General features: G+C 37.8%; 1 protein-coding gene across 1 annotated transcript in view; it reads left to right on the top strand.

The window, feature by feature from the left end:
• PIK3C2G (phosphatidylinositol-4-phosphate 3-kinase catalytic subunit type 2 gamma) overlaps positions 1-23,383 on the top strand; it is a gene marked incomplete at both ends in the record, with an annotated part of 210,870 nt that overhangs the window by 60,959 nt on the left and 126,528 nt on the right. Inside the window, 4 exons of the mRNA XM_080345859.1 lie at positions 3,497-3,628; positions 11,069-11,183; positions 12,928-13,058; positions 19,547-19,735. Of these exons, the coding sequence (XP_080201985.1) occupies positions 3,497-3,628; positions 11,069-11,183; positions 12,928-13,058; positions 19,547-19,735 (567 nt within the window). The remainder of the gene's footprint in view (positions 1-3,496; positions 3,629-11,068; positions 11,184-12,927; positions 13,059-19,546; positions 19,736-23,383) is intronic.

Raw genomic sequence — 23,383 nt, 5'->3', positions numbered from 1 at the left:
CTAAGAAAGAATAAACAAACAGCACCAAACTTGACAGAATAATCACAATAATTCTGAATATTTTGAAATATACAGAGAGAATGAACAGTAGAGGCGGTGTGACATTATCACTGAAGGTGCTATGTGCCTAACTAGCATAATTTAAAACAGTCCAGAACAGGCTGGATTCGCTTTCCTACAATAAATGCATGTATATAACCACTAATCAATACTTTTTGCAAAAATTCAAGCTGGAATTGATTAAAAATTGGAGTATTTCAGTAAAGTGAGTATTACTGCAATTGTTTTTCCATGTCATCAAGTGGTACCATTTCCTATGGTAGGAAGTCTATGTCACTCAAATATGTAATCGAACTACGTTCCCTCTTGGTTATCTTTTGGCTATACTATCACATTTCTGAGACAGAAGGGAATATGTTTGCATAAAAAGTTTACAGAGGAGACAATTTATTTTTTGTAAAGTTTCTTGCCTTGAATTACAAAGTACTACTTTCATTCTAACCCATATGCTGTTTCAGTTAATCACAGCCATTGAAAATGCATGTGGTAAAAGGTCACGAGGAAGAGCTTCTATTACATTAGAAAGTTGATTATTAGGGATCAATCAGGCTGAAAAATAAACCTAGCTAATTCAAAATGAGTCTTGATCTTAGATTAGGATTGATTCGAACAAGGCAAAAAAATTGAGAGTAGTGTTTTGATAATTAGGAATCTAGGTAGAGAGTTTATATGGAAAACTTGCTTTATTTGCTGATTTTCATGTGTTTAGTTTGTATTTTCAAGTGCTTTAGCAAGTTGGTGTCTGAACTTTAACTTGATAAGTTTTTGTGTTTAAACATGGACTTCTGTTGAAGTCATTTATTAATTCTTTACCAGAATGTTCTCAGAAAAGATGGCAATCACTTGATACCTAAGGACTTTACCTCATTTATTGTTTCTTCTGTTTGTCCTTTTGCAAGAGTATACTTTAGAGTTTGTAAGTTATCTTTGAAAAGTGTAATTGTCACCTTGGTGCAGAGTTCGAACAGGCTGATAATATGTAGCACAAAATCAGTAGAGTCCAACAGTTGCCCCCTGTATATTCTCATCAGTTTCATTTTCCATTGACTGAGACCTCTTAATTATTTTCTTTCTTTTGCCTTAGCGGACCAGCTCCTCTTTTTCCATCCTCTGTAATTTATGTTAAACCTACAGACATGAAAAATGGAATCAACATTAAGCCTACCATTATTCATCTCAGATACTTTCTTGGCATTGGGTTTTCCTCTTCTCCATGTTTCGTTTGGCTTGTCTGTTTTGTTTATACTCTCTCAAGGCAAAGCCTGAGTTACCCAGAGCTCTTCTGTTTTGAGTGTTCTTGATTTTAGACCCTTGGCCTTTTAAACCAGCTGTATAACTTTATCTAACATCTGTGAATAGCACCTTCTCAGTGAGTAGCTTCTCTGTTCTTCTCAACTACTGTCGAAATTGTTCACCCACAGGGTGTCTTTCTTCTGACCTCTGTTCCATTTCCTCTTCTTACTCATCCATTTCACTCAGCCTCCTGCAGTCCGAAAGGATAATACCAACTGGGTAAGCTCAGACATTAAATAATCAAAGTCCTTAAAAGCCATACAGATGTTCCCCTTCTCTGTGTATCAAATGTCACAGGAAGGGAAATTTTGCTCCTCTTTGGCCCATACTTTAACTCTCAGGATGTCTAACTCTTGTCAAAGTTTCCAGTTTCTTTTCATACTGGTGTGCATCTGGTAGTGCTGTATATTGCATCCTAGGGAACCTCTGACAAGCTTTCTGCAGTGAGATGATGAGATTTTCCATTGCTTCAGGTTCACAGGGACTGTTAACAAATGTCTGTATTAGAAAATCCATGTCTCTTTTTTCACTTTTGTCTCCTTCATAGCATTAATAATGCTTTAAAGTGTAACTCTGTCAGTATTATGTAACATGGGCAGAGTTGTCAGTCTCTAAGAGAAAAAGATAGACAAACTACCTATATCATGTAAAACGGTTCAGTTTCCCAATAATTGTTTCTAACTAATTATGAGTGAGGTAGAGGATGTGAGACAGGAAAAGCAGAGTTGAAAGCTATAAATAGGGACACGTAGGAAGATAGTTAAGAATTGCTTCTCAATTCTATTAATGTTAATTAGAAAGAGTGGGAAATCGCTGACTTGCTTTGTTACTCAAAGAGAGAGGTATGCAAATTTGAATAATGATCATCTGAAATTTTGACACTAATGCGAATTTGGAGTACTTTGGAATTTCAGCTGAAAACTATCTTTCAGTGGCTCATCAGTGCATTCAAGGAAACTTTCCTGAAGCCAATAGAATTTTGACAGATTTGGAACCAGTAGTAAAATTTTATGCTAATTTTACCTTATGATTTTACCTTATTTCTGCTACCCATAATTCTAATGTTTTTCAGGCTACATTTGCTACATCCTACATTTGCTTACTGTTTGACTATACCTTTTTTAAAAAGTTGAGAGTTGCATTGTTCTGACAGTCTAGCTTGTGAATACCTGATAAACAAATGTAATCTATATTATTTATCTTTTACTTTGTTTTCTTAATCTCAAGTTTATGCAGATCTTTTGTTTTCTAAGTGCCTATGTTGTTAATGCAGAGTAATTCCTTTAGCTCATTATATTGATTTTGTTCATACAGAAATATGTAATAAATGTCACTTTCCACTTGAGGAATTTAAATTTATACTGAAAATACATTGAAAAGGCTAGATATGCACCGTCTACCACAACTGTTCTCTTCAGGAAAAAGAAAATATAGACTTGAACATGTCTGCGTAGTTACAAGCATGATTTTTCTGCACAGCATGAAAGTACCATATTTATTAGAATTGTTCTAAATTATGATTTTAAATCAATTTGTATAATCTATATAAGCAAATTGAATGACTAACCAAGTGTACTAATGGTCAATATGAATTTGAGATTAATATTGATAGATCTGAATTTTCTCACTAAAAATGTGAGTCTCTCATTGCTGTTAAAATCTGTCATTAAATAGTGCTTGGAAAATAACACACCACCAATGCACATCTGAACAAGAGAATTATTATCATACTCACAAGCAACTTCTTGTTTCTTAAGTAGTGTTTTCCTGTGAAGATACAAGACAGCAAATAACTAACTACTGGTTTACAATTCACCCTTAGGGGATGCTTATTCTGAAATAGCCATTTATTGATAGGGTAATTCTAAAGCAAAAGTTTAACTAAGCTTTTTCTGCCTTTTTCAGCTCCAGTGATTACCACTGAAGTGAATGAGTTTTCTGCATGCCTCTTTTCAAGTACTGTGACCCAAGTTAATAACTGGCAGTACTCATCAATGCGTTGAAGGGATCTGTCAACTATATTTTCCTTTAGAGTGCAGTTCTTGTAATTTATAGCTTGATATATGTGTTAAGGCATCTAGAAAAACGGTACCCATGCTATTTTTTTCAACTTCTATTTTTCTCCTTTCTGATTTTCTTTTAGAATCAACTTTCCACTACGAATAAAGGCTCTTCCAAGGGAAACTATGCTGACAGTAAAACTACTTGGAGTAAACAGTGCCTCTAAAAACACAGAAGTGCTCGCTTGGACATGCTCCCCATTGTATCAAAAAGAGTAAGTTCTGTTTTGTACAACAGCTTAAGAAAAGACCATTCTTGAATAATATTGCACTCAACTTGGGAGAAATATAAAAAGACAAAAATACTCAGTTCAGGACCTTGCTGTAATAAGACTCAGTCACTCACAGTAAACCACTCTTGATGTGCCAATAAGAACTGCATCCATAAGCTTTTCTTTCTTTCTTTCCAGTACAGTGTTTTTCAACTCAGTTTATGCAACTGTTCGACACTTAAAATAAAGTTCCCTAGACCTGTTGAAAGGCCTTGCTATACCCTTTCCTGTAGCTTTCAAAATCCTTCTCAGCATAGCCTCTTGTTCACAATGGTTGGGTTTTTTTCAATCTGTGTTCTGTTCTCATACCCATTCATCCTGTTCGGAGTGCAGCAGTTAGTGATGACCACAATGAGCACTTTTCCCTCCACACACCACTTGAGCAGCTCTCTCCTCTTTTTTAACCTCTTCTTTTTACGCAGCACACAGTGTAACAGTGTTTTAAAGATACCTGTAGCCTTGAATATCTCTGCAGTGATGCATAGACAGAGATCTAGGGTAAATTTTCTGCAGTGCCCTAAATTTATTTTAGTAGTACTGAGACATCTGAGTTTAGATCAAGCCTTTACAATGATACTTAACTTTTATTTAGATTCCATAGTCCTGCATGCCTTCTGGGCAATAGATGGTTATTTTCAAGTACAACAAGTTTCTGCATTAGCATCCATCTCTAAGCTATAGGTCTTTCCTCATCCTGAGACTTATTAATCTATTTCTGCACCACCATTTAAAACAAACATACCCTAAAAATCTGATTGCATGTATTAATTTACTATGTTTGAAATACCTTAGGTTCCATTGAACTTTTAAGCTGAGAGGCTTAATACACTAGAAAATAGGTTGGACTGGGCCAGAGGCTTTTTCCATCTTTTCAGAGGAAAATTCAGGATTACTTTGTTCAGAAAAAGAGAGCATTCTTCAGTGACTTAGTGATTAGAACACTTAGCTTGAAGGAAGGAAAGAAACATTAATCAAATCTCTGCTCCAAGGATTACTTGAGCATTTTATTCAATTACTTTTTTTTTCATTAAGTTAGTCTGAAGAAGAACACACAACTCACTCTTCCATTGTCTTTAAAAAAAACAACATGCTCTGTGTTTATTTTGAGAATTTCTGCCATCCTAGCGCTTAGGGTGAAATAGATAGAGGGAATATCTTGGTTGAGAATCTAATTTGAGCTGAAATATTAAGGTGTCCTCATCCTCAGGGTGCCACTATGTGCTGAGTACATGCAGAAGCAGAGCATTAGGCATGATAACTTAATTGGGAAACACTTGGGTATCTTTGGAGGTAAATGGATACATGAGAATCCTGTTCTTGAGGACCTGTGAGGTTTTCTTATTTTTCAGTATTTGAGTCTCAAAGAATCATTTTTTTTTGAAGATCTGAAAGCCCTCAGCTCCCTGTGATCTATATTTTTTAATGTATGCCATTGGAGCAAGCACGTTTATTTTCATTAGGTAGGTCTCCAAGTCACCCAAGCACTTTCAAAAATTTTACTGAAAAATGTCTTGATTCTCTCATGGTACACACAATCAGTACAGTGAAGGGGATAGTTACTTTCCTTTCATCTGCTTCATAATTGTACAGACCATTGCTGAAATGACCCTTCACAGGAGAAATACACGTTGAGTTGTTGAGGAGAAATTATTCAGAAACTGCATGTTCAACACTTCCTAATCTAATAGCTGTACCATTTACCATTATAGTAATTACACAAAGAAACTTAACTGCTTTGTGCTCTTTTAGCCAATCACAACTCCACAGAATTATTCGTTCACCATTATTTCAGTTGTTAGACGGATTTAAAAATAAGGATAGCCCTGAAATTCCTTGTAAAATAAGAAACTTGAAAATATCTGAACATTCACTGAGATTGCTTTTCCTTTTCTTTGGAAGATCATGAATATGTTTTGGTAAATTAGCTCTCAGGTTTACCTGCATAGAAAGTAGCAGGATTAAAACTGTCAGGTGATTCTTAATAGGTAATGCTATAAGTTAGTTGAAGTAATTGAGAAGCAACAGTAGGGCTTTGAGAGACCATTTACTGCTCCACTGGAAAAAAAAAAGTTCATAATTGTTTTTATTTGACTCATCAGTTTTGTAGGAAGCATTAATAAACTGAATAATGAACCCAACTTCACTCTCATCGTTACTGGAATGCAACTGAACTTCAAGATTTATTTCAATAGAGTACTTCTGAACTTGAAAGTATGTACCAAGGAAAGATGTGTACCTGCAGTATCATGCTAATGTGTCAAGAGTACCTTGTATCTTGTATTATTGCAAACATTATGGTGCTATGTACCAGGGTCTCTAAATGGACAAACTCTGTAAGTATGTATAAAGAGATTAAAGAAATGTGACCACAAAATCTTTGACAAACACTTTGGACTTGGAAAATACCACTTTGTTAAAAGAAAATTTTTCTCACAGGTGAATTTGAGTTCTAAAAAACGATTAACATTCTCATATCTAGGATTTAATTTATTAGGGGAAAGGACAAAAATAAACTCTTTGAAGAAGTCAGTAGCCTTGAGGTATTTGCCTGGGTCATCAAACATCCTTGTTCAAAGCCTTGTCCCAGTTGGTCACTGAGCCATTCTTCTCAGAGTCAGCAAAGATAAGGACAGAGTGGTCTCTTTTTGTCTATTTGGGTTCTTGTTAAAAAAAATCCATACTTTTGTGTTAAACACTCGAAAAGGAAAAGAAATGTCAAACATTTAAAAAATACAGTTCCTCATTTCTGTCCCATTGTATCTTTTTCCAGTCAAAAGCACACGAATTCTCTTCAAGCTGCTTGTATCTTATGTTAAAAATAAAAGGACAAACAAATTGGTTTTGGGTTATTCCCAGATGTTACTTCGGAATCTCGATCTTTGACCTAGGGCAAATGAACACTTTATTTTAAAAGACTCCAAATTTACTCCTCTCTGTAAATTTGATATCTATTTTCTCTTCTAAGATGGTTATTGTCATTGTATGGTAGCTGCCCTCCTTCATAGTTTAATTCTTTATGTCCCTTGCCAGATGAGAGGGCTGTAGCTGTTTCCTGAGATTTTAACACTTCAGTTCGTGCCTAAAAATACTGACTAAGCAGAGTATATGATAAATATATAGAAAAGCAGAAGCAAACCTCAACTGTTTAAATAAATCATATAACTCTTTATTTAGCATTTCTTATTGCAATATCTTCTCCATACATTGCCCACGTTGAAACCACACAATACCTAAAAATGTTCTCAATAATTTGGCCTGTTTCATTTTCTTTTTGTTGTTGTTGAAGACTTGTCAGTGAGCAGATGTTTAGTAAATTTAAAATCTGCTTAATTCGTATTATTTTCTGAATTCCAGTAATATCTCTCACTATTCTGACAGTTGTCTTGCAGTGTGCTAGTTTATAATGTGAGTAGCTGATAAATATACAGGGCAGCCACTATACTCTTTATCAAATGCATGTTGGGATTATTGCTTATCAACTTTGCATGTTTCTGTACAGATGTAGATGTTTACCTTAAAATTATTGCTTGTACACTTATTATTTAATTTTATGTTTTGGGGCAAAATTGGGAAACAATCAGGAATATAACTGCAAATTTGTTTTAAAAGTCTGAAATAATCTGATAATTTTGTATTTGCTGTATTCAGTACCTCCAGATTTCTGGAAGCCGTTTAAACTGGAAACTGTGGGGATGGAATATGTGGTTGTTATAAATGTCTGTAGGACATTTAGCATTACTTTGCAGCTGAAAATCATATCTCTAATTTGAATTTTCTAGAATGCTGTAGTATTTGTAGTTATAATAAAGTAGTTATTTCACAGTATAATTGCAATGCAGAATTAAGAGTGCTTGAGCCATAAAATGTGGGGGTTTTATAGTTTAGCAGCTTTTGATTTCCTTTAAATTTAACCTTAACTCTGAACTTGTTATAATGTCAAATTTGGGGATAATTACATTGTTTTTACACTGTATTTTGTCCTCATTTTTCTGGTATACCCAGTCTAAACAGTAACTCTAATGTTATATAGTATACCTTTGGGAATGAACACAGTAGTAATGATTGTTGCTGCCAGCCAACTGGTCCAGTAAGTGACCATCCACATCCCATTTCTCATCCTTATCAGATAGTTGACTTCAGATAGTGGCCCTAAATCAATGCCAATAAGGCCCTTGATGGTGCATCTGCATCAAGAAGACTTATTAGACACAAGAGGCAGTTCAAAAAGTGTTTGGAAGCCCATATGCCAACTTTCCATTCCTTCACAACAGAAAAACATGTTTGTCTCTTGAGCTGAATAGTTTAGTGATGCAGAGCTAATTAACAATTCAGAAATCTGTCATTTGGGGCAATCTGGGACTTGTAATGTCCCCCACAGTGCCCATTGCTCTGATTTGACTCGTTCTAATAGTGCATTTTATTTGAACTGGTGTTTTCAAATCAGAGCAAGCAACACGAATTTCCTCCTGCTGTGTTTGGTGAGGGAAGTCTCCCACAGGACTTCAGGACACAAGGTTGATTTTGTTAATTTAGGGTAACATGAGTGGTCTTTGAGCAGCAGTGTCCTCTTACGCTGTGATAAGATGGGAAGTTTCTTTTGGCTCTGTTGATAAATGAGAGCTGGGAATCTGTAATTCCAGAGGTCTCAGTCTGCCCTGGTTTTGCATGAGCATCTATACAAATAAATGGCAGCAGGCACAGAGCAGCACTTGCGTATTCACCTTCTGATGTGCTTGATACAGAGGTTGCTACATGGAAGCCATTGTCCATGGCTGTGATTATTGTACAGTCTTTGCAACAGTCAGTATCAGTATCCTCGCCTTACAGTTCAAAAAACTGGCAGCAGAATTGAGAGTGACCTGGCTGAGCTCTCCATTAGAATCAGGTAACAGAGGGAGGTCTCTGTCCATTCAGGAAAGGTTATGGTTATCATGCTCATGATACTTTCTCCTTCATTGTCTGAATGGATCCTGCACACGCTCCTGATTCTTTTCCTTTTTTTAAAAATAATCATGCAACTTTTTACCATTTTGTTCACCCACATGGCTCCTCTTGTTCCATTTGTGTGCCCATAAGCAGACATGGTCTTGAAGAATGTTATCTGCGCAGTACATAGAGCGGCCCAAAGATTGCTAGGGAAAGCTGTGTCTCAGAAATATAAACCATATTTCATAGTTGTCAATGCCTCTTCACATCTTTTTAGAAATGCCTCCTGTGTTTACAGACTAACCTTATTCCACAGAGTGACTTACTGATAGAAGATGCATGTTACCTTCTTATTTGTATAAATTAGGCTACTCTATATACAAAGCATAAATGTGTCTAGTTTTTACAACTAAGGCACTTTTTTTTTTTTGTAGGAGGTATCATCTCCATACTGTCAAAGTGGTTTAATGTCTGGTTTTACTCACGGTGCTGTCAGCTGCTTTAACATGTGAAATCTTCTCACTCCAGCAAAGATACACTGCTTTCCTTGCTGTTTCTCCAGTTGAAGACTCTGAGAAGCCCACATTCTGATTCTTCCTCATCTTTCTGGATAGTCTTTAGCTACTTGTGCAATGGGTGAAAATGGGTTGAAATAATCAACTCTGGAAATGTCTCAGTTAAACACATCTTCAGTGCCTCTGAGGTCTGTGCTACTTCTTTAATTTGCCTGTACAGACTTCCAAATTTCGCAGGAAAAAAATCCACTGCGTGGATTTTTTTATAAAGCCCTCTGTCGTGTTAGAGAACGGTATGAAAGCAGTACTAAGAGCTCAAAAAGATAGTTCAGTCTTTATTTTCATTCAGTTCTCAGCTACTCCTCTCCCTTCTAACAAAAGTGCCAATTAGTTCAAATTATGATGTAAACCACTGTCCACAAACAAGTGGTTGAAGAGACACGACTCATTTATTAAAGGTCATCTGAGTACACATCACGGGAAAAACAATTTTGAACCACCATTGATCATGTCCACATTCACATCAGTGGCCTAAATGTGACAGACTTCATCTCACACAACTGCTTTCCCCCAAGTGCTATCTTGCACATAGCTCCATTTTCTGCCTCCATTCCCATGCAAATACACCTACAGTTGTAAAAGAAACTTCAGACAGTGGTTTTGTCTTCAATCCTCCTGAGCTGTGTTCTCACAATAAAATAAAATGTTTGTACTAACAACATTAATAGCTTGAGAAGTGAAAAAGAAAAATTAGCTCTGAATAAGGTTTACACTGTGTGTTGACTATAAAAAATACTTTCTGGAAGGTTCTCATTTCTTCTTTAGGTAACTTAGCAACAATTTATTCCAGTTTGCAGTTTTAAAGGTACTTTTTTACAGCAATGTTGCAAACTCGTGCTTGGATCAAAATGTCCATCTGGATTCTCTCTCCTCATCTCAGGTAAAAGCTGTGTACTCAAAACTCATCTGCCTGGCTGGCTGTCTCTGTTGCAACAGGCAGAAGAGAATCTAGCACCTTCCCTCAGTTGTATTGACTGAGCAGTGGTTAGAATGTTCATAATAAAAATTATTTGTCAGTGAAAGAAGAGATGTTGAGCATAATCAAATTTCTGACCTCATTAACCATTAAGATGTGGATAAATGAAAGGGTTAGTCCAATATACTGTATCTTCCTTTGTTCCAGTACTGTATTCTTAATTCGAGTGGATTGGTTACAATTAGAATCTGTGCCTGAACTTTCTGATTTTATTCAAGTTCTCTAGACTAATTGTGTTGACCTGCCAAATCATGCCACTTTTCTTATCTGCAGAGCACATACATACCTGTTTCTGATAAGACTTTCTTGTACATGTACTGCTAAGACTGGTACTTCAGACCATAATCTTTCATCTGTCCAAAAACCACACATAGCACATGCAGTATAAACTATCCCACTCAGACTCCTTTCAGCTTTTTGGAGACTGTTATCATACTCGTGCCTCCCTGCCATCTACACCAAATATCAGCAAGGATTGCAGTAGGTTGCCATAGTCTGCTTCTTTTTGTGGGATAGACGTGTGCTGCCTTCCACCTTACATAGTGTGTTGACACTTCATGACCTCTAATGTATTTGTCCTCAAAATTAAATCTCGTGATTTACATCTAGCTTAATAGCAACCTTTGTCACAAAATAAGAGCAGAGCTGACCTGGACTGTTTTGGCAGCCTTATTTGTGTCATGTTCCCTGCAATGGCACAGATACCCCTACAGCGGTGAGGCCATCAGTGTACAACCTCTACTGATCTAGGCCAGGTTTGTACTAGCCACATAAAGATAAAAGGCTTGTTGTCCTTCTGCTTGTCTTTTAAGCTACCCAGTTCCATGTTCTTTGATGTAATTTCAAGAAACCCTGTTGACCTCGTCTCCAGTACTGATGCAGTATTTCTGTCTGTGTGTATTGCAGGCGGCTCATTCATGGAACTGTGCTGCTTAACATGACGCTGCACAGCACGCTTACAACAACAATGATCACTCCAGGTATCTGCAGCACTGATACACCAACCTCAGTAACATTGCAGGTAAGAAAGCAAGAAAGAAAAGGAAAGGGTTATTTTCCCGTGAATTGCAAGAGAAAGAATTGTTCCCACAGCTCATCAAGACCCCACAAATTAAAAATCCTATTTCCATTCTAGCTGCTTGAAGAGAACATGTTAATCTTAATGGATGGAAATCTATAGTTCTGCACAGTGGCAAATATGTATTATACTTTCCATATCAAATACTACGTCTGAGGGCTAGAGAAGGTTTTTGTAGGGTAATTTTTATTGTTATAATTTTGATTCCAAAAATACCTTTTACACAAGTTAATGACTTGGTACCTGACTTACAGCTGCCTTTTCAAATCTGAACTTTTGTTCTGAGAACTATTGAACCGCATGCCATTGTAAATGTAACATACAGCTTGCAATTAGACTGAGTAGGCATAAAGGATTTGTGAAGGAAGCAGCTACAAGCAAATTGTCAATAGGCTTCAGTACAGCTCTCACTCGATGACTGACTGCATGCTGAGCACCCACTCATTCTGGGCAGAATGGTGTTCCTGGTATTGAAAATGCATTAGGTCTGCATGGCAGTTTTGTCATCTTTCCAGATTAAATTAGCAACTGGACACTTCAAGATCAAAGTCAATTGTTTTCTGTATTAAAAAGCTGAATGACTAATAGTAAACAACATGTAAAAACAGATAATACAGAAAAATGAGGCTGGCCTAAAAATGCCCTATTTTTAATAGACAGACAAATGGAGAATTTCTAGTCTGAGGAGTCCAGTCAAATTCAAAGGCTTAAAATAGCTCCTCCTATTAATAATAAAGGGAAGTTGAGGCAGTAAATGGCTACTAATTTATAATCTCTCTCTGCTGAAAGAGATGGAAGAGGAGGATGTCTCATTTCCCCCTCACCTCGTTTTCAGTTATTCCCATGCATGTGACACTATCAAGATTTGTGCACATGCTGGAAATGTCATAAAGATAGCTTTTCTGACGTGACTCGCAACACACATTTTGTAGGGAATATGTTTGTTAATCTGTAGAAGGGTGATGCATATCAAATATATATATTATATAAATAGATATAGATAAGAGAGTTTGGTGTGCATTAATAAACCAAATCAGAATGTGCAAATTGAGATGAATTTTGAAGAACAACCTGAATTATCAGCGAAGTCTGTACTCAGATTATCAAGCACCTCAAGTTTTGTAATTTTGGTTGAATGTTTTCTTTTTCTCTATCTTAAAAACATTATTCTGAGTTTCTGACACCCATATAGAAGTGTTAAGAATGAAAAATTGTTAGATGCTGTATCATAGATATGGATTTGAACATCCAGAAGTGAAATAAGGAATCTGATTTACATCTCTTACATTGGTAAACCACACATCAGAATTATCCCTATTTTTTTCAGAAAATAAATAAACAAACAAAAAAAGATCTACATTAATGGAAGCTTTCCATTTAAGAACCACCTTATTAAAAATTAGGAAAGGAGGAAAATGGGAAAAAAATTATTTCAGCTTTGAGTTCATGCAGTTCTAATAAAACTGAAATAGAGTGGATGAAATTTTCCCAGTAAAGGCAGTAACAAAGCTCCAACTGATTTTTGTGGGCTGAGTTTATCACCATCGTGTTTAAGTAGTGTATTACATACAGTGAACATCCTTGAAGAATTCTCCTCTCTTCTTTCTCCTCTACTCATTCATTCATTGACAGTTCTGAGACTACATATTGCTAAAAGGACTTCTGTCTTTTGTTTTTTTTAATAAAGATTGACTTTCCAGAAACTAATTTGGAGTTCATTAAACCTGAACCTGAAGAAAGAAGAGATCATCTTGAAGAGCCAACTAAAGACTGCCTGAAGCACATTACAAGACTTTCACAGACACATTCTCTCTTGCTGTAAGTTGTACCCAGCCTGGCTTGCTGTACTTATCCTGTCGATCACAATTAAATTCTTTAATAACAAATTTTTCCTCTGAAGGAGCCTAGCTTGATTGATTTGAGAAGTAACACTACTAGAAGAGAGAATAAATCACAGCAAAGCCTAAATAAGCACCTAGAGGTGGCAGTGTATTTTACTAATCTAGGAAAGGATTGTTTTCCCCTTTCTATTACTATACCTTTTTGTGTCTTTGAGGTGAGAAAATAATTTTTGATTCAGAGCGTAAGATTTTTCAGATGACTCAATAAGTCTACATCAGCATTAGTAGGAAACCCCCTGGGTTGTATTAAAATCAGCTTCCTTTCATAAGAATACATTCAGACCTTATCTGTAGTAGTTAAATGGCATCTAATCATTAAAAAAATCTGTGTCAAGTTATAAGCAATGAAAAAAACATGAAAAGTTTACCTTTCACAGAAAGTGGATAAAGAGGAAGTGAAACAGAACACACTGTATTGGGGAATGCACTGGGGAAGATTAGTATGCTCGGCTATATTTATGTTACAATATCAATTACGATTATGTACTATATAAAATAATTTTAAATATAGAGTGGAATTGGGAATGCAGGTTCTTACAGAGAGCTATTATACCAATCACAGTTAATTATGTGAATTAAGCCTCTATCAAAGGCCAAAAGGTTCACTAGTTGTACAGTAACTAAATAAGTTAGAGCCAGTTCAGCCCTCTCAGTGTGATATGATGTATCTGTTAAGAGGACTTTTCTTTGATTTTTTTTTTTTTTTTAACAATTTCTTTAAAAAAAAGACAAGGCAAAATTGCTGGTGTATTCGATGTTTCCTTCAACTTTTTAAAAGACAGTATGATATGTAAAATTATTTTTATTAACTATAGGATTCGTGATTTGGTTCATATTTTATTTTGAAGTATGAATGAGAGATCAGTATTTTATTTTGAATAGCCAATGTGCCAGGGCACTAGCAAGTTGCCAGAAAAATTTCCACCTGCAAAAGTTGCTCCAGAAGTGATTTGGGGAACTACAAGTCAATGCCTCTGAGGTAAAATGCATTCATGGTAAAATGGTGGGTTCTGTAAGAAGGCATAAGATCATTAAGCATTTAACTAGGTACAGAGTAATTTGTCAGGAAAGAGACAGTGTGGCTTCTTTGAATAGAAATGCTCTCTCACCAACCTGATGCTGTCCTAGGTTGTTAGTAGGTGCCTGGCTCTTGGGGCTTTGGTGGATGTTCATAAAACTTTGCTGAGATTCCACATCAGATTGTTAAAGAAATGAAGTTGCCATGGGTTTAGAGGAAAAGTAGTTAAAGGCAAAGATTGGATGTTTAATGGTGGCTTTTCAGAATGGAAGAATCAGCAGTAGGGCCTTTCAGTGCCCAAAGTTGGGACCAGTTTTATAAAGCATCTTCATCGATGACATGGAGAAGAAAGTGGGTGAAGAAATCTCCAGGTTTGCAGGTGGCACTGATCTCTGCCAGATTGTCAAACACTGTGCCATGGAGGGGAGATCCAGAAGGATCTTAGAAAACTGGGCATAAACATGGCAGATGAGCTTCAGTGTGGATAATTTTAAGGGGATATGTTTAAGGAAAAATTATTTAAGCATCTTTGTATGACACTGAACTCAGAACTGGAAGTTACAACAGAGGAAACACATCTTGACATTATTGCTGATATTTCCTTGAGCTCATGAGTACAATGTGCAGCAGCAGCCAAAAATGCCAACAAAATATTGGACATTGTCAGGAAGGATGTAGAGAAGCAGCCAGCATGTACTATTTCACTGCTATCTAAAACCTCGACATGCTGTATTTTGAGTATGCTGCATAGTTGGAAAATGGACAGAGAAGGGCAAATAACATGATTAAAGGGATTAAGCAGCTGCTTACCAAGAGAAGCTAAAAAGGCTGGGACTTCTTAGTTTGGAGAGCAGAACAATAGAGGATGTGTGTGTATGTATGATTATTTTTTATAAAATCATGATGGTGCTGAACAAGGTGAACGCATCATTGAATACCACAATATTCAAACAAGGAACATTAAATGAAACAAGTAGATAAATTGTCAAGAAATAGAAGAAAGTACTTCCAAAGATAGTCAGTGGTAAACTTTTAAAATCTGCTGTCACAAAGCTGTGGAGTTAGACAATATCATCAGATTCATGAAAGCTATACACAAATTCATAGAGAACGGGTTCATAAATAGATATTACAAAGAGCACGCAAGACAAGGACTTATGACATCCAAATTATACAATAATTTTGGATTCTGTGGGAATATGAACGAAAGAGACCAGTGAAAGTCAGCAGGCTGGAGTTAAGGCTTTGATAAGTTCAATAACAGATTCTTGGAGGAAAGAGAATGGTACCTGTTTTTTCCATAACTGGTTGGTTTAATTTATCCTATCTTGTGGTCCAAGCTGATCTACCAAATGAATCATCAAGGTTAAGGGTAGTATATTTGGTGTGTGAATGAAAGAATTTCATTTTTAAGTACTTGTTGACCGAAAGGAATCTGTCAGCCTGTAATATTTGTTGTATCTGTATCAGAGGCATTCTTTCTACCTTTCCTTGGTTGTGACAGAGCTTTATTAAAAAAACATTTAACAACATATTGGTATCCAAAAACAGTATTACTGTGATATCTGAAGATCTTTCCCTTTTATTTGTATGTCAAGAAAAAGAGAGGAATCTAGGTAGCTTTTCAGTGACGATATATCTGTATGATGATGCTTCAGGCTTACAAGCCTCAAATATGATTTTGAAATAAATGATTGTCTGTGGTTAGAAGACAAAAGAAAACTTTCCAAGGCTGTCTGGGTCTTTCTGGTCATTCTGCTGAAAGCAGAGGAATATGTGAATGTACAGATGTTCTTAACCCTGTGACAGAAAAAGAGGAAACAATGGTTAAAACCAGACAACTGCATGGTTGTCCTTGTTATAGGCTGTTGAATCCAGTGGAGAGGTGGACCACATATTCCTGATAGCAATATCAACAAATCAGTGCAGGCAGAAAGCAGTACCTTACCTGCACACAAATACATGTAGCGCTGCCACAAAATGGTCTGCACAGATAGCCTGATTCTGTTGCTCCTCTCTGCCTGATCATGATCAAAGCCCGCTTGGTGGAATACATATACATACATTCATATATATTTTATATATAGTATCAGAATATTAATTGCTCCAGTATTTGGGTTCATTCAATCCTGTATCTGGTCCCAGATCTCCCTGCTCTCCCCAGCTACTGACACCCAGACATGTGAACCCAAAAAGTTTACAACTACACTCCAGTTGCTGGTGCTTGGACCTCTTCCTGATACACGGATATGGGTTTCCCCAGTAGTTGGTCCAGACATAAGATCTTCCCAGCAGCTGACACTTGGACTCCCATCTCTCTCGTAGCTGGCTCACATCACTGGTCCCCATGGCCAGCATCTCTTAGATGTTGATTAGTGAGGGGATCAATGAGACTGCAGGAAATTAACTTCACCATATGGCTCTTGTGCTCCTCACAGCCCTTTGTGATCTTCAGCGTTACCACCAAACCAGACAATAGAGGAGAACCAAGAGAATTCATTAGTTGTTGCCAGCCACTTTGGCTGACTTCTGAGAACATTTCAGATGTGAGCCTTTGATTCCTTTTAGGATTACTGTGTTTGAAATACAGACCCCAGAAAACTAGACAACTGAGATAATAGCTGCTCTTCAAATATGATGGAGCCTGCTCGTGCGCAGTGGCTCCAAGTGTAAGAATCAGAGACTGGTTTGAAGCCAGGAAGATTACAGTCTCGTTTCTGCCATCTTTCTTTCCTTCATTCATCATTTTCCTTTTTCTTACTTTTTCCTCTCTTTGTGCTTCCCTTTTTCTTTTCCTTTTTTTGCCACCGGTAAGAATCTAGTTTGCCTACCAGTTGTCACGACAGTGCCATTGCTGCGAATTATAATTAGAAAGGCTACTTCCGGTTGGGTGAACAGTGGAACAGGTCTGAAAAAGTGCACTGATATTGCACACTTTGCTAGTCTGTCCACAAGAGAGAAACTTTAAAGTAAGAATCAGTGCCAGGTGACAGAAATTTACATTTGCTAGATTTGCTGCTTTTTCCTGTTCAACAAAATTAAGACCAGTTAACAAAGCTTTAACAGCTTCATTTAGCTAAAGGGATTAAGGAAAACTTCTAAACTGAGAACTACTGAATTATTTAGATTTTAAGATACTTTATTTTTTATTTGTGTTGAGTAGAAGGCTATATATTTTGATGTAGCTGTTATAAGGAGGGAAATTTAGATTCAACACTATCTAAAAAAATGTAAACTGCATTTTTATCAATAAGTCAAAGGAATGTCCTTATTAGCAGAACAATCTTCTGAATGCTCTATGTATGCAAAATACTTTAACCGTCTATCTTAAATGTTCTATTACACATATATGTAAACTTTTGTTACTACTAAGAACCTTGAAGTCAAAACCTAAAAAAACCCCACGAAACCCAACATTTAATTTCATCTACAATCTTTAAAACATGGAAAGAGAAAATGGCACTGCCTCTGGAGTAAAGTCAGAAGGAGAAATCTGTTACTTAGAAAACCTGATACAAAGAATGATTTCTTATCTCCCTTTGTAAGCTCAGTAGAGGCTTGAGCTGCTTTAATCTGAACAACAGATCATCTAGTTTGGAGGATGCTGTTTGAAAGCTTAAATCTCTGTTTAGTCAACATATGAAAAAGGTCCTTTAGTGACACTGTTCTGCAGAATACCATCCAAATGCATAAGAAAACAAGACAGGCAATGAAGTTCTAGGACTAATTTTATCTCTTTTTCAGTGTGTGACTTCTTCACACAAACACAGAGACATTTATCTATTGTCACAAGAGACATGCTGTGAATTCTGAAGGTGGCTACCAAAATGATACTTTTCTTGAAATGATTACTGAAAGTCTTGACAGTATTTGTTTAAGAGATTAATTTTCTGCATACATTTATGAGCTATTCTCCTAAAAGAAAGAAATAAACATTCACTTCTGTTACAGTAAAAAAGCATGCCCATCTTTGTACCGCCACTGTTTCTAAATGCTTGGCAATTCAAAATCGCAAAAAAAGTTCTCCAGTGCATACAGAGCCATAGGAACTCATTGCTATGAGTTGTGAAAGCCGTAATCTTTACAGATAGAGCAGGGCTAAGATAGGGGGTTTTTTGGGCAAAAAATGTCCTAAAATATTGCAAATAGAAGGAAAAAGACCTTGGCAGGAATGTAAACACTTGATTTTGAGCCCTTCTTGGACATATGGATAAGGAAACGCTTGACTGGAAGTGAGCTATTTATTTACTGCCTTCTACAGGGTTTCTCAAACCTTGCTCTGAAATATGTAGGTCCATTTAAAGTCACAGCTACATTACGTTATTATGTAGACAGATCACCAATCTGGTCAAGTATGACCAAGAAACCTGATGTTCCTCATGGTTTCAGTACTGATTTGTGTGAAGTGGAGATCACTTTACACTCTCAAAGCTTGCTTTTGAAGGCTCTGATATGAAACTAAGGAGATTGTCTGAACTTATCTCTCATGGGAAATTTCTATTTCTGTTTTCTGATGGCATCAGGATTTAATATGCATGAGGCAGACATCAGAATTATTGACAAATCAGAGGATATATAGCAAAAATTATTCTGAGGCATTCCTCACTGTGGTGAAATATGGTGCGATGACTGACCGTTTTATCAATATATCGATTGATATCTAATATCTAATATGAGGAATTCGGTATTGCAACCTTTTTTTTTTTTTGTCAGTGCAGTGAAGCACAGCATTCTAGGCCTTGTGAACAGACATAGATGTTGCTGGGACGTTTCCTTCCCTTTTCCAAACTCACACCAGTGTGGGGGATAATCACACTTTGTGTGCATGTGTGTGCATGCACCTGCTTATGTTTTTGTGTATGTGTATGGATGTACCTAAGCCCCATTTTAAATGCAAATACACTAAAAATAGACACACCTGCATTAAACAGTCAAAGCAAGGTCAAGAATGAAAGCTGTGTGTGTCTAGTTGTTACAGTGGTCAGTTAGAGATGATGTGTAGCAGATGGATGTAACAATAATTTATCCAGTGATAACTGTACCTTCTTTGTCTCTGTCAGAGGAAAAAAAAAAAAGCAGTAAAACCAACACCAACGACAGGGACAGTGGAGAAGAAAAATGAGAGCGCTTGAGAAGTGAAATAACCATATATGTGTGTCTTTTGACACCTCATTTTTATATGACCCAGGGCTGACAGATCCAGAGTATAAGTATCACTTTTCTTATAAAAGCTGGTCTGCCGAAAATGATATCCTACCCTCAGGAAAACACACACTTAGCCGAAAAGTGGTGTACTGTATGACTTGGCCCCTCTGTACAATAAAGTTTGTTGCTACACAAAGCTCCAGGTGGTTTTAATTTCAAACTGAATTTCTAATCTTTTTCAGGCTCTCAGAGCAACAAAGAAGAATCTTATGGTTTTATCGTTACTACTGCAATAATCAAAATTGTTCACTTCCTCTGGTACTGGGCAGTGCCCCCAGTTGGGATCGAACGACTGTATCAGAAATGTATGCTGTCTTGAAGACATGGAGATTTTCCAGCCCTCTGGAGGTACTTGGGCTTCTGACTTTCAGGTGAGGAAAAATTAACCAAGTAGGAAAATAACAACAAACAGGATGATCATGTACTGATTAATTCAGCACTTCAGTTTGCTCAGCACACTGTCATGCTTTTGTTCACTGTGCTTTCAATTCTGTTCCTTGGTCAAAGTGAAGATCCACTTGCAACTCATGTGATCACAGAATCACAGAATCACAGAATCGACTGGGTTGGAAAAGACCTCAGAGATCATCGAGTCCAACCCTTGGTCCAACTCTAGTCTGTGTACTAGATCATGGCACTAAGTGCCATGTCCAACCTCACTTTAAAAACCTCCAGGGACGGTGAGTCCACCACCTCCCTGGGCAGGCTGTTCCAATGCCTGACCACTCTCTCTGTAAAGAATTTCTTCCTAATATCCAGCCTAAATTTCCCCTGGCAGAGTTTAAGCCCATGCCCCCTTGTCCTATTGCTGACTGCCTGGGAGAAGAGACCAATCCCCACCCGTCTATAACTTCCCTTCAGGTAGTTATAGAGTGATGAGGTCACCTCTGAGCCTCCTCTTCTCTAGACTAAACAACCCCAGCTCCCTCAGCCTCTCCCCATACGTATTGTGCTCAAGACCCTTCACCAGTCTTGTTGCTCTTCCTGGACCCGCTCCAGCACTTCAATGTCTTTCCTGAACTGAGGGGCCCAGAACTGAACACAGTACTCCAGGTGTGGCCTCACCAATGCAGAGTACAGGGGAAGGATCACTTCCCTTGTCCTGCTGACCACGCTATTTTTGATACAGGACAGGATTCCATTGGCCTTCTTGGCCACCTGGGCACACTGTTGGCTCATGTTGAGCTTCCTGTCAATTAGTACCCCCAGGTCCTTTTCTGCCTGACTGCTCTCCAGCCACTCTGCGCCCAGCCTGTAGCGCTGCAGGGGGTTGTTGTGACCGAAGTGCAGCACCCGGCACTTGGCCTTATTGAACTTCATCCCATTGGAATCAGCCCACTTTTCCAGTCTATCCAGATCCCTCTGCAGAGCCCTCCTGCCTTCCAGCAGGTTGACACTCCCTCCCAACTTGGTGTCATCAGCAAATTTGCTGATGATGGTCTCAATCCCCTCATCTAAATCGTCAATAAAGATGTTAAACAGGACTGGACCCAACACTGACCCGTGGGGAACACCACTAGTGACTGGCCGCCAGCTGGATGCAGCCCCATTCACCAGCACTCTCTGGGCCCGGCCCTCCAGCCAGTTCTTAACCCAGCGTAGAGTGCACTTGTCCAAGCCACGGGCTACCAGCTTTTGCAGGAGTATATTATGGGAGACAGTGTCAAAGGCCTTGCTGAAGTCCAGATAGACCACATCCACGGCTTTCCCCTCATCCACCAGGTGAGTCACCTGATCATAAAAGGAGATCAGGTTGGTCAGACAGGACCTGCCCCTCTTAAACCCATGCTGGCTGGGTCTGATCCCTTGTCCATCCTGAAGGTGCTGTGTGATTCCATTCAGGATGATCTGCTCCATAACCCTGCCAGACACCGAGGTCAGGCTGACAGGCCTGTAGTTACCAGGGTCAGCTTTGCAGCCCTTTTTGTGGACTGGGGTAACCTTGAGCTGAACATGTCAACCCTACCTTAGTGCCTGGGAAGGTTTTCTATTCCTCAGGATAATGAAAAGAGGATTTCATTCTCTGTAGTAGATTCAGTCAGTTTCTGGCAGCAGTTGATCAGTCAAATACTTAGCACATACATATCACTCCATATCTTCAAACTGCTGTACAGACATAGAGTGAATAACGGGAGATAAGGAAGACTGAAATATGTTTTCCGATTATGATACTATGTAAACATGTACAGTCCCACCTGTAGCCTATCTTTCTGAAGTAGATAGGATGAAACTTTGAAGTCAGTTCTCCACACCGTCAATAAATTCTGCTGGAATGCGTCATGTTCCACCCCCACTTCTTAGACGGCGAGCTAGTTGTTTGTTGGAAGGCTTTCTTGATGTTAGAGATAGCTTACCTGTGATTTAATAGCAGATGTCAAAGGACAGAATCTGTGTCAGCAGTTACACTTCCTCCAAAAGCTTGGGAGGTATTTTGCATTAAGTGATCGAACTGTAAAAACATCAAACGTGAGGATGAAATGGTTGAGCGCATGTGGTTTATCAAGCCCTTGCTTGTGTGGGTAAGCACAAGCTACACCAGCTTTGCAATCTCAGTTCCATGTTGTGCCATTAGAAAAAAATACTTCATCTAAAGCTTTGCTTGAGGAAAGACTGCATACACTTACCTCCATGTTAAAACTGATTATTTAATAATATAAAACTGACTCTTGGCTTTTATTTCCTTCTGAATATGATTTCCTAAGAATACCTGTGTCTCACATTTATATTTGAGTTATTAGCAGTTTCACATGTTTGCATATATGTCTTTTTTTTTACATTTCGTGGGAATTATGAAAGAAAAGATCCTGAAAGATCAGGTTCTGAAGCATATTATCATTCCCTTAATTATAATTATTAAATTATTAGAATAATTTTCTAATTTATAAAATAACAATGTAGAAAGGAGTATATGGGGAGTGTGCGGTCTTCCATACCCCAGAGTAGCGAGAGAATTTGAGATGGCTTTTCAGAGGATGCCAGACTTTCAGATCAGACCTTTTGTCAAATTTTGTTTCTGTGTATGGGTGGCATTTCTGCAAATGAAGAGCTTGATTGTTCTTTGAAGATGCAGCTCTGCATCAGGGTGTGGTGCAGAATATCAGTCCTGGCAGGTGCTTCCCAGGATATTTATTATGACTCAGCCTGTCACAGAGCTTCTCAGTGTGTAGTGGATGCAGTGTACACACTGTTCATTCTGGCTACATCAAAGATTGCTGGCATGGAAAGAGGAGAAGGTGTCATCACTTTATCTCTCTTGGTGCCACCATTGGGAGTGGCTGGCACCTGCAGTGGTGCCAAAGAACAAGTTCTTCTGATCAGGTTCTTAGCTGGCTTGTCCCTTTAGTTTATTTCTCACAAAAGATAATATCAATCTGTGTGGTTTATTGTTTTGGTTTGGGGTTGGTTGGTTGGTTGGTTTGGTTTGTTGTTGTTTTGTTTGTGGTTTGTTTTTTTTTGTTGTTGTTGTTTTGCTTCATGCTAATACTACAGAAAGTAGTTCTGGATCACAGTATAAATCCTTTTTTTAAAAAAAAAAAAACACCTGTCCATCACATATCCACAATATTTTGCAGGTGCAGGAACAACTGGGAAGCAAACCTTCAGAAACAGAGGGATTACCTTTCCTTAATGATGTCTAGTTTCAGAGATGCCTAGGTTTACATGTTTTAACTGTTGAGAGACGTATATGCAAATTGAGAGAGGGGCTTGAAGGAGAGGAGTACTTTCCATATAAATGGATCCCTGAGGTTTCTTCACTTGGTTCTCCTTTTCTTAGTTCTCAGTCATTTTGAAAAGTAAAGTAACACTGGATAGGGTCCAACTTCTCTTCACCGTTACCTTCACTAACTTTGGATTGTAGACTGAACTGTTTTTGAAGGCTTGTTCAACCCTATCCTGTATTGTGTTTGGCGCTGACAATTCATCAACTCAGTTCCTCACTTCTGTCATCCACAAAACAGCTCTCTGATTTCTTGTGATTACTGAGACACAGCTGAAAGATCCATGCTCATTTAAAACGT

The sequence above is a fragment of the Nesoenas mayeri genome (genome assembly GCF_963082525.1).
Source record: "Nesoenas mayeri genome assembly, chromosome: 1".
NCBI lineage: Eukaryota > Metazoa > Chordata > Aves > Columbiformes > Columbidae > Nesoenas > Nesoenas mayeri.
This window is presented reverse-complemented; position numbering and strand designations above follow the sequence as displayed.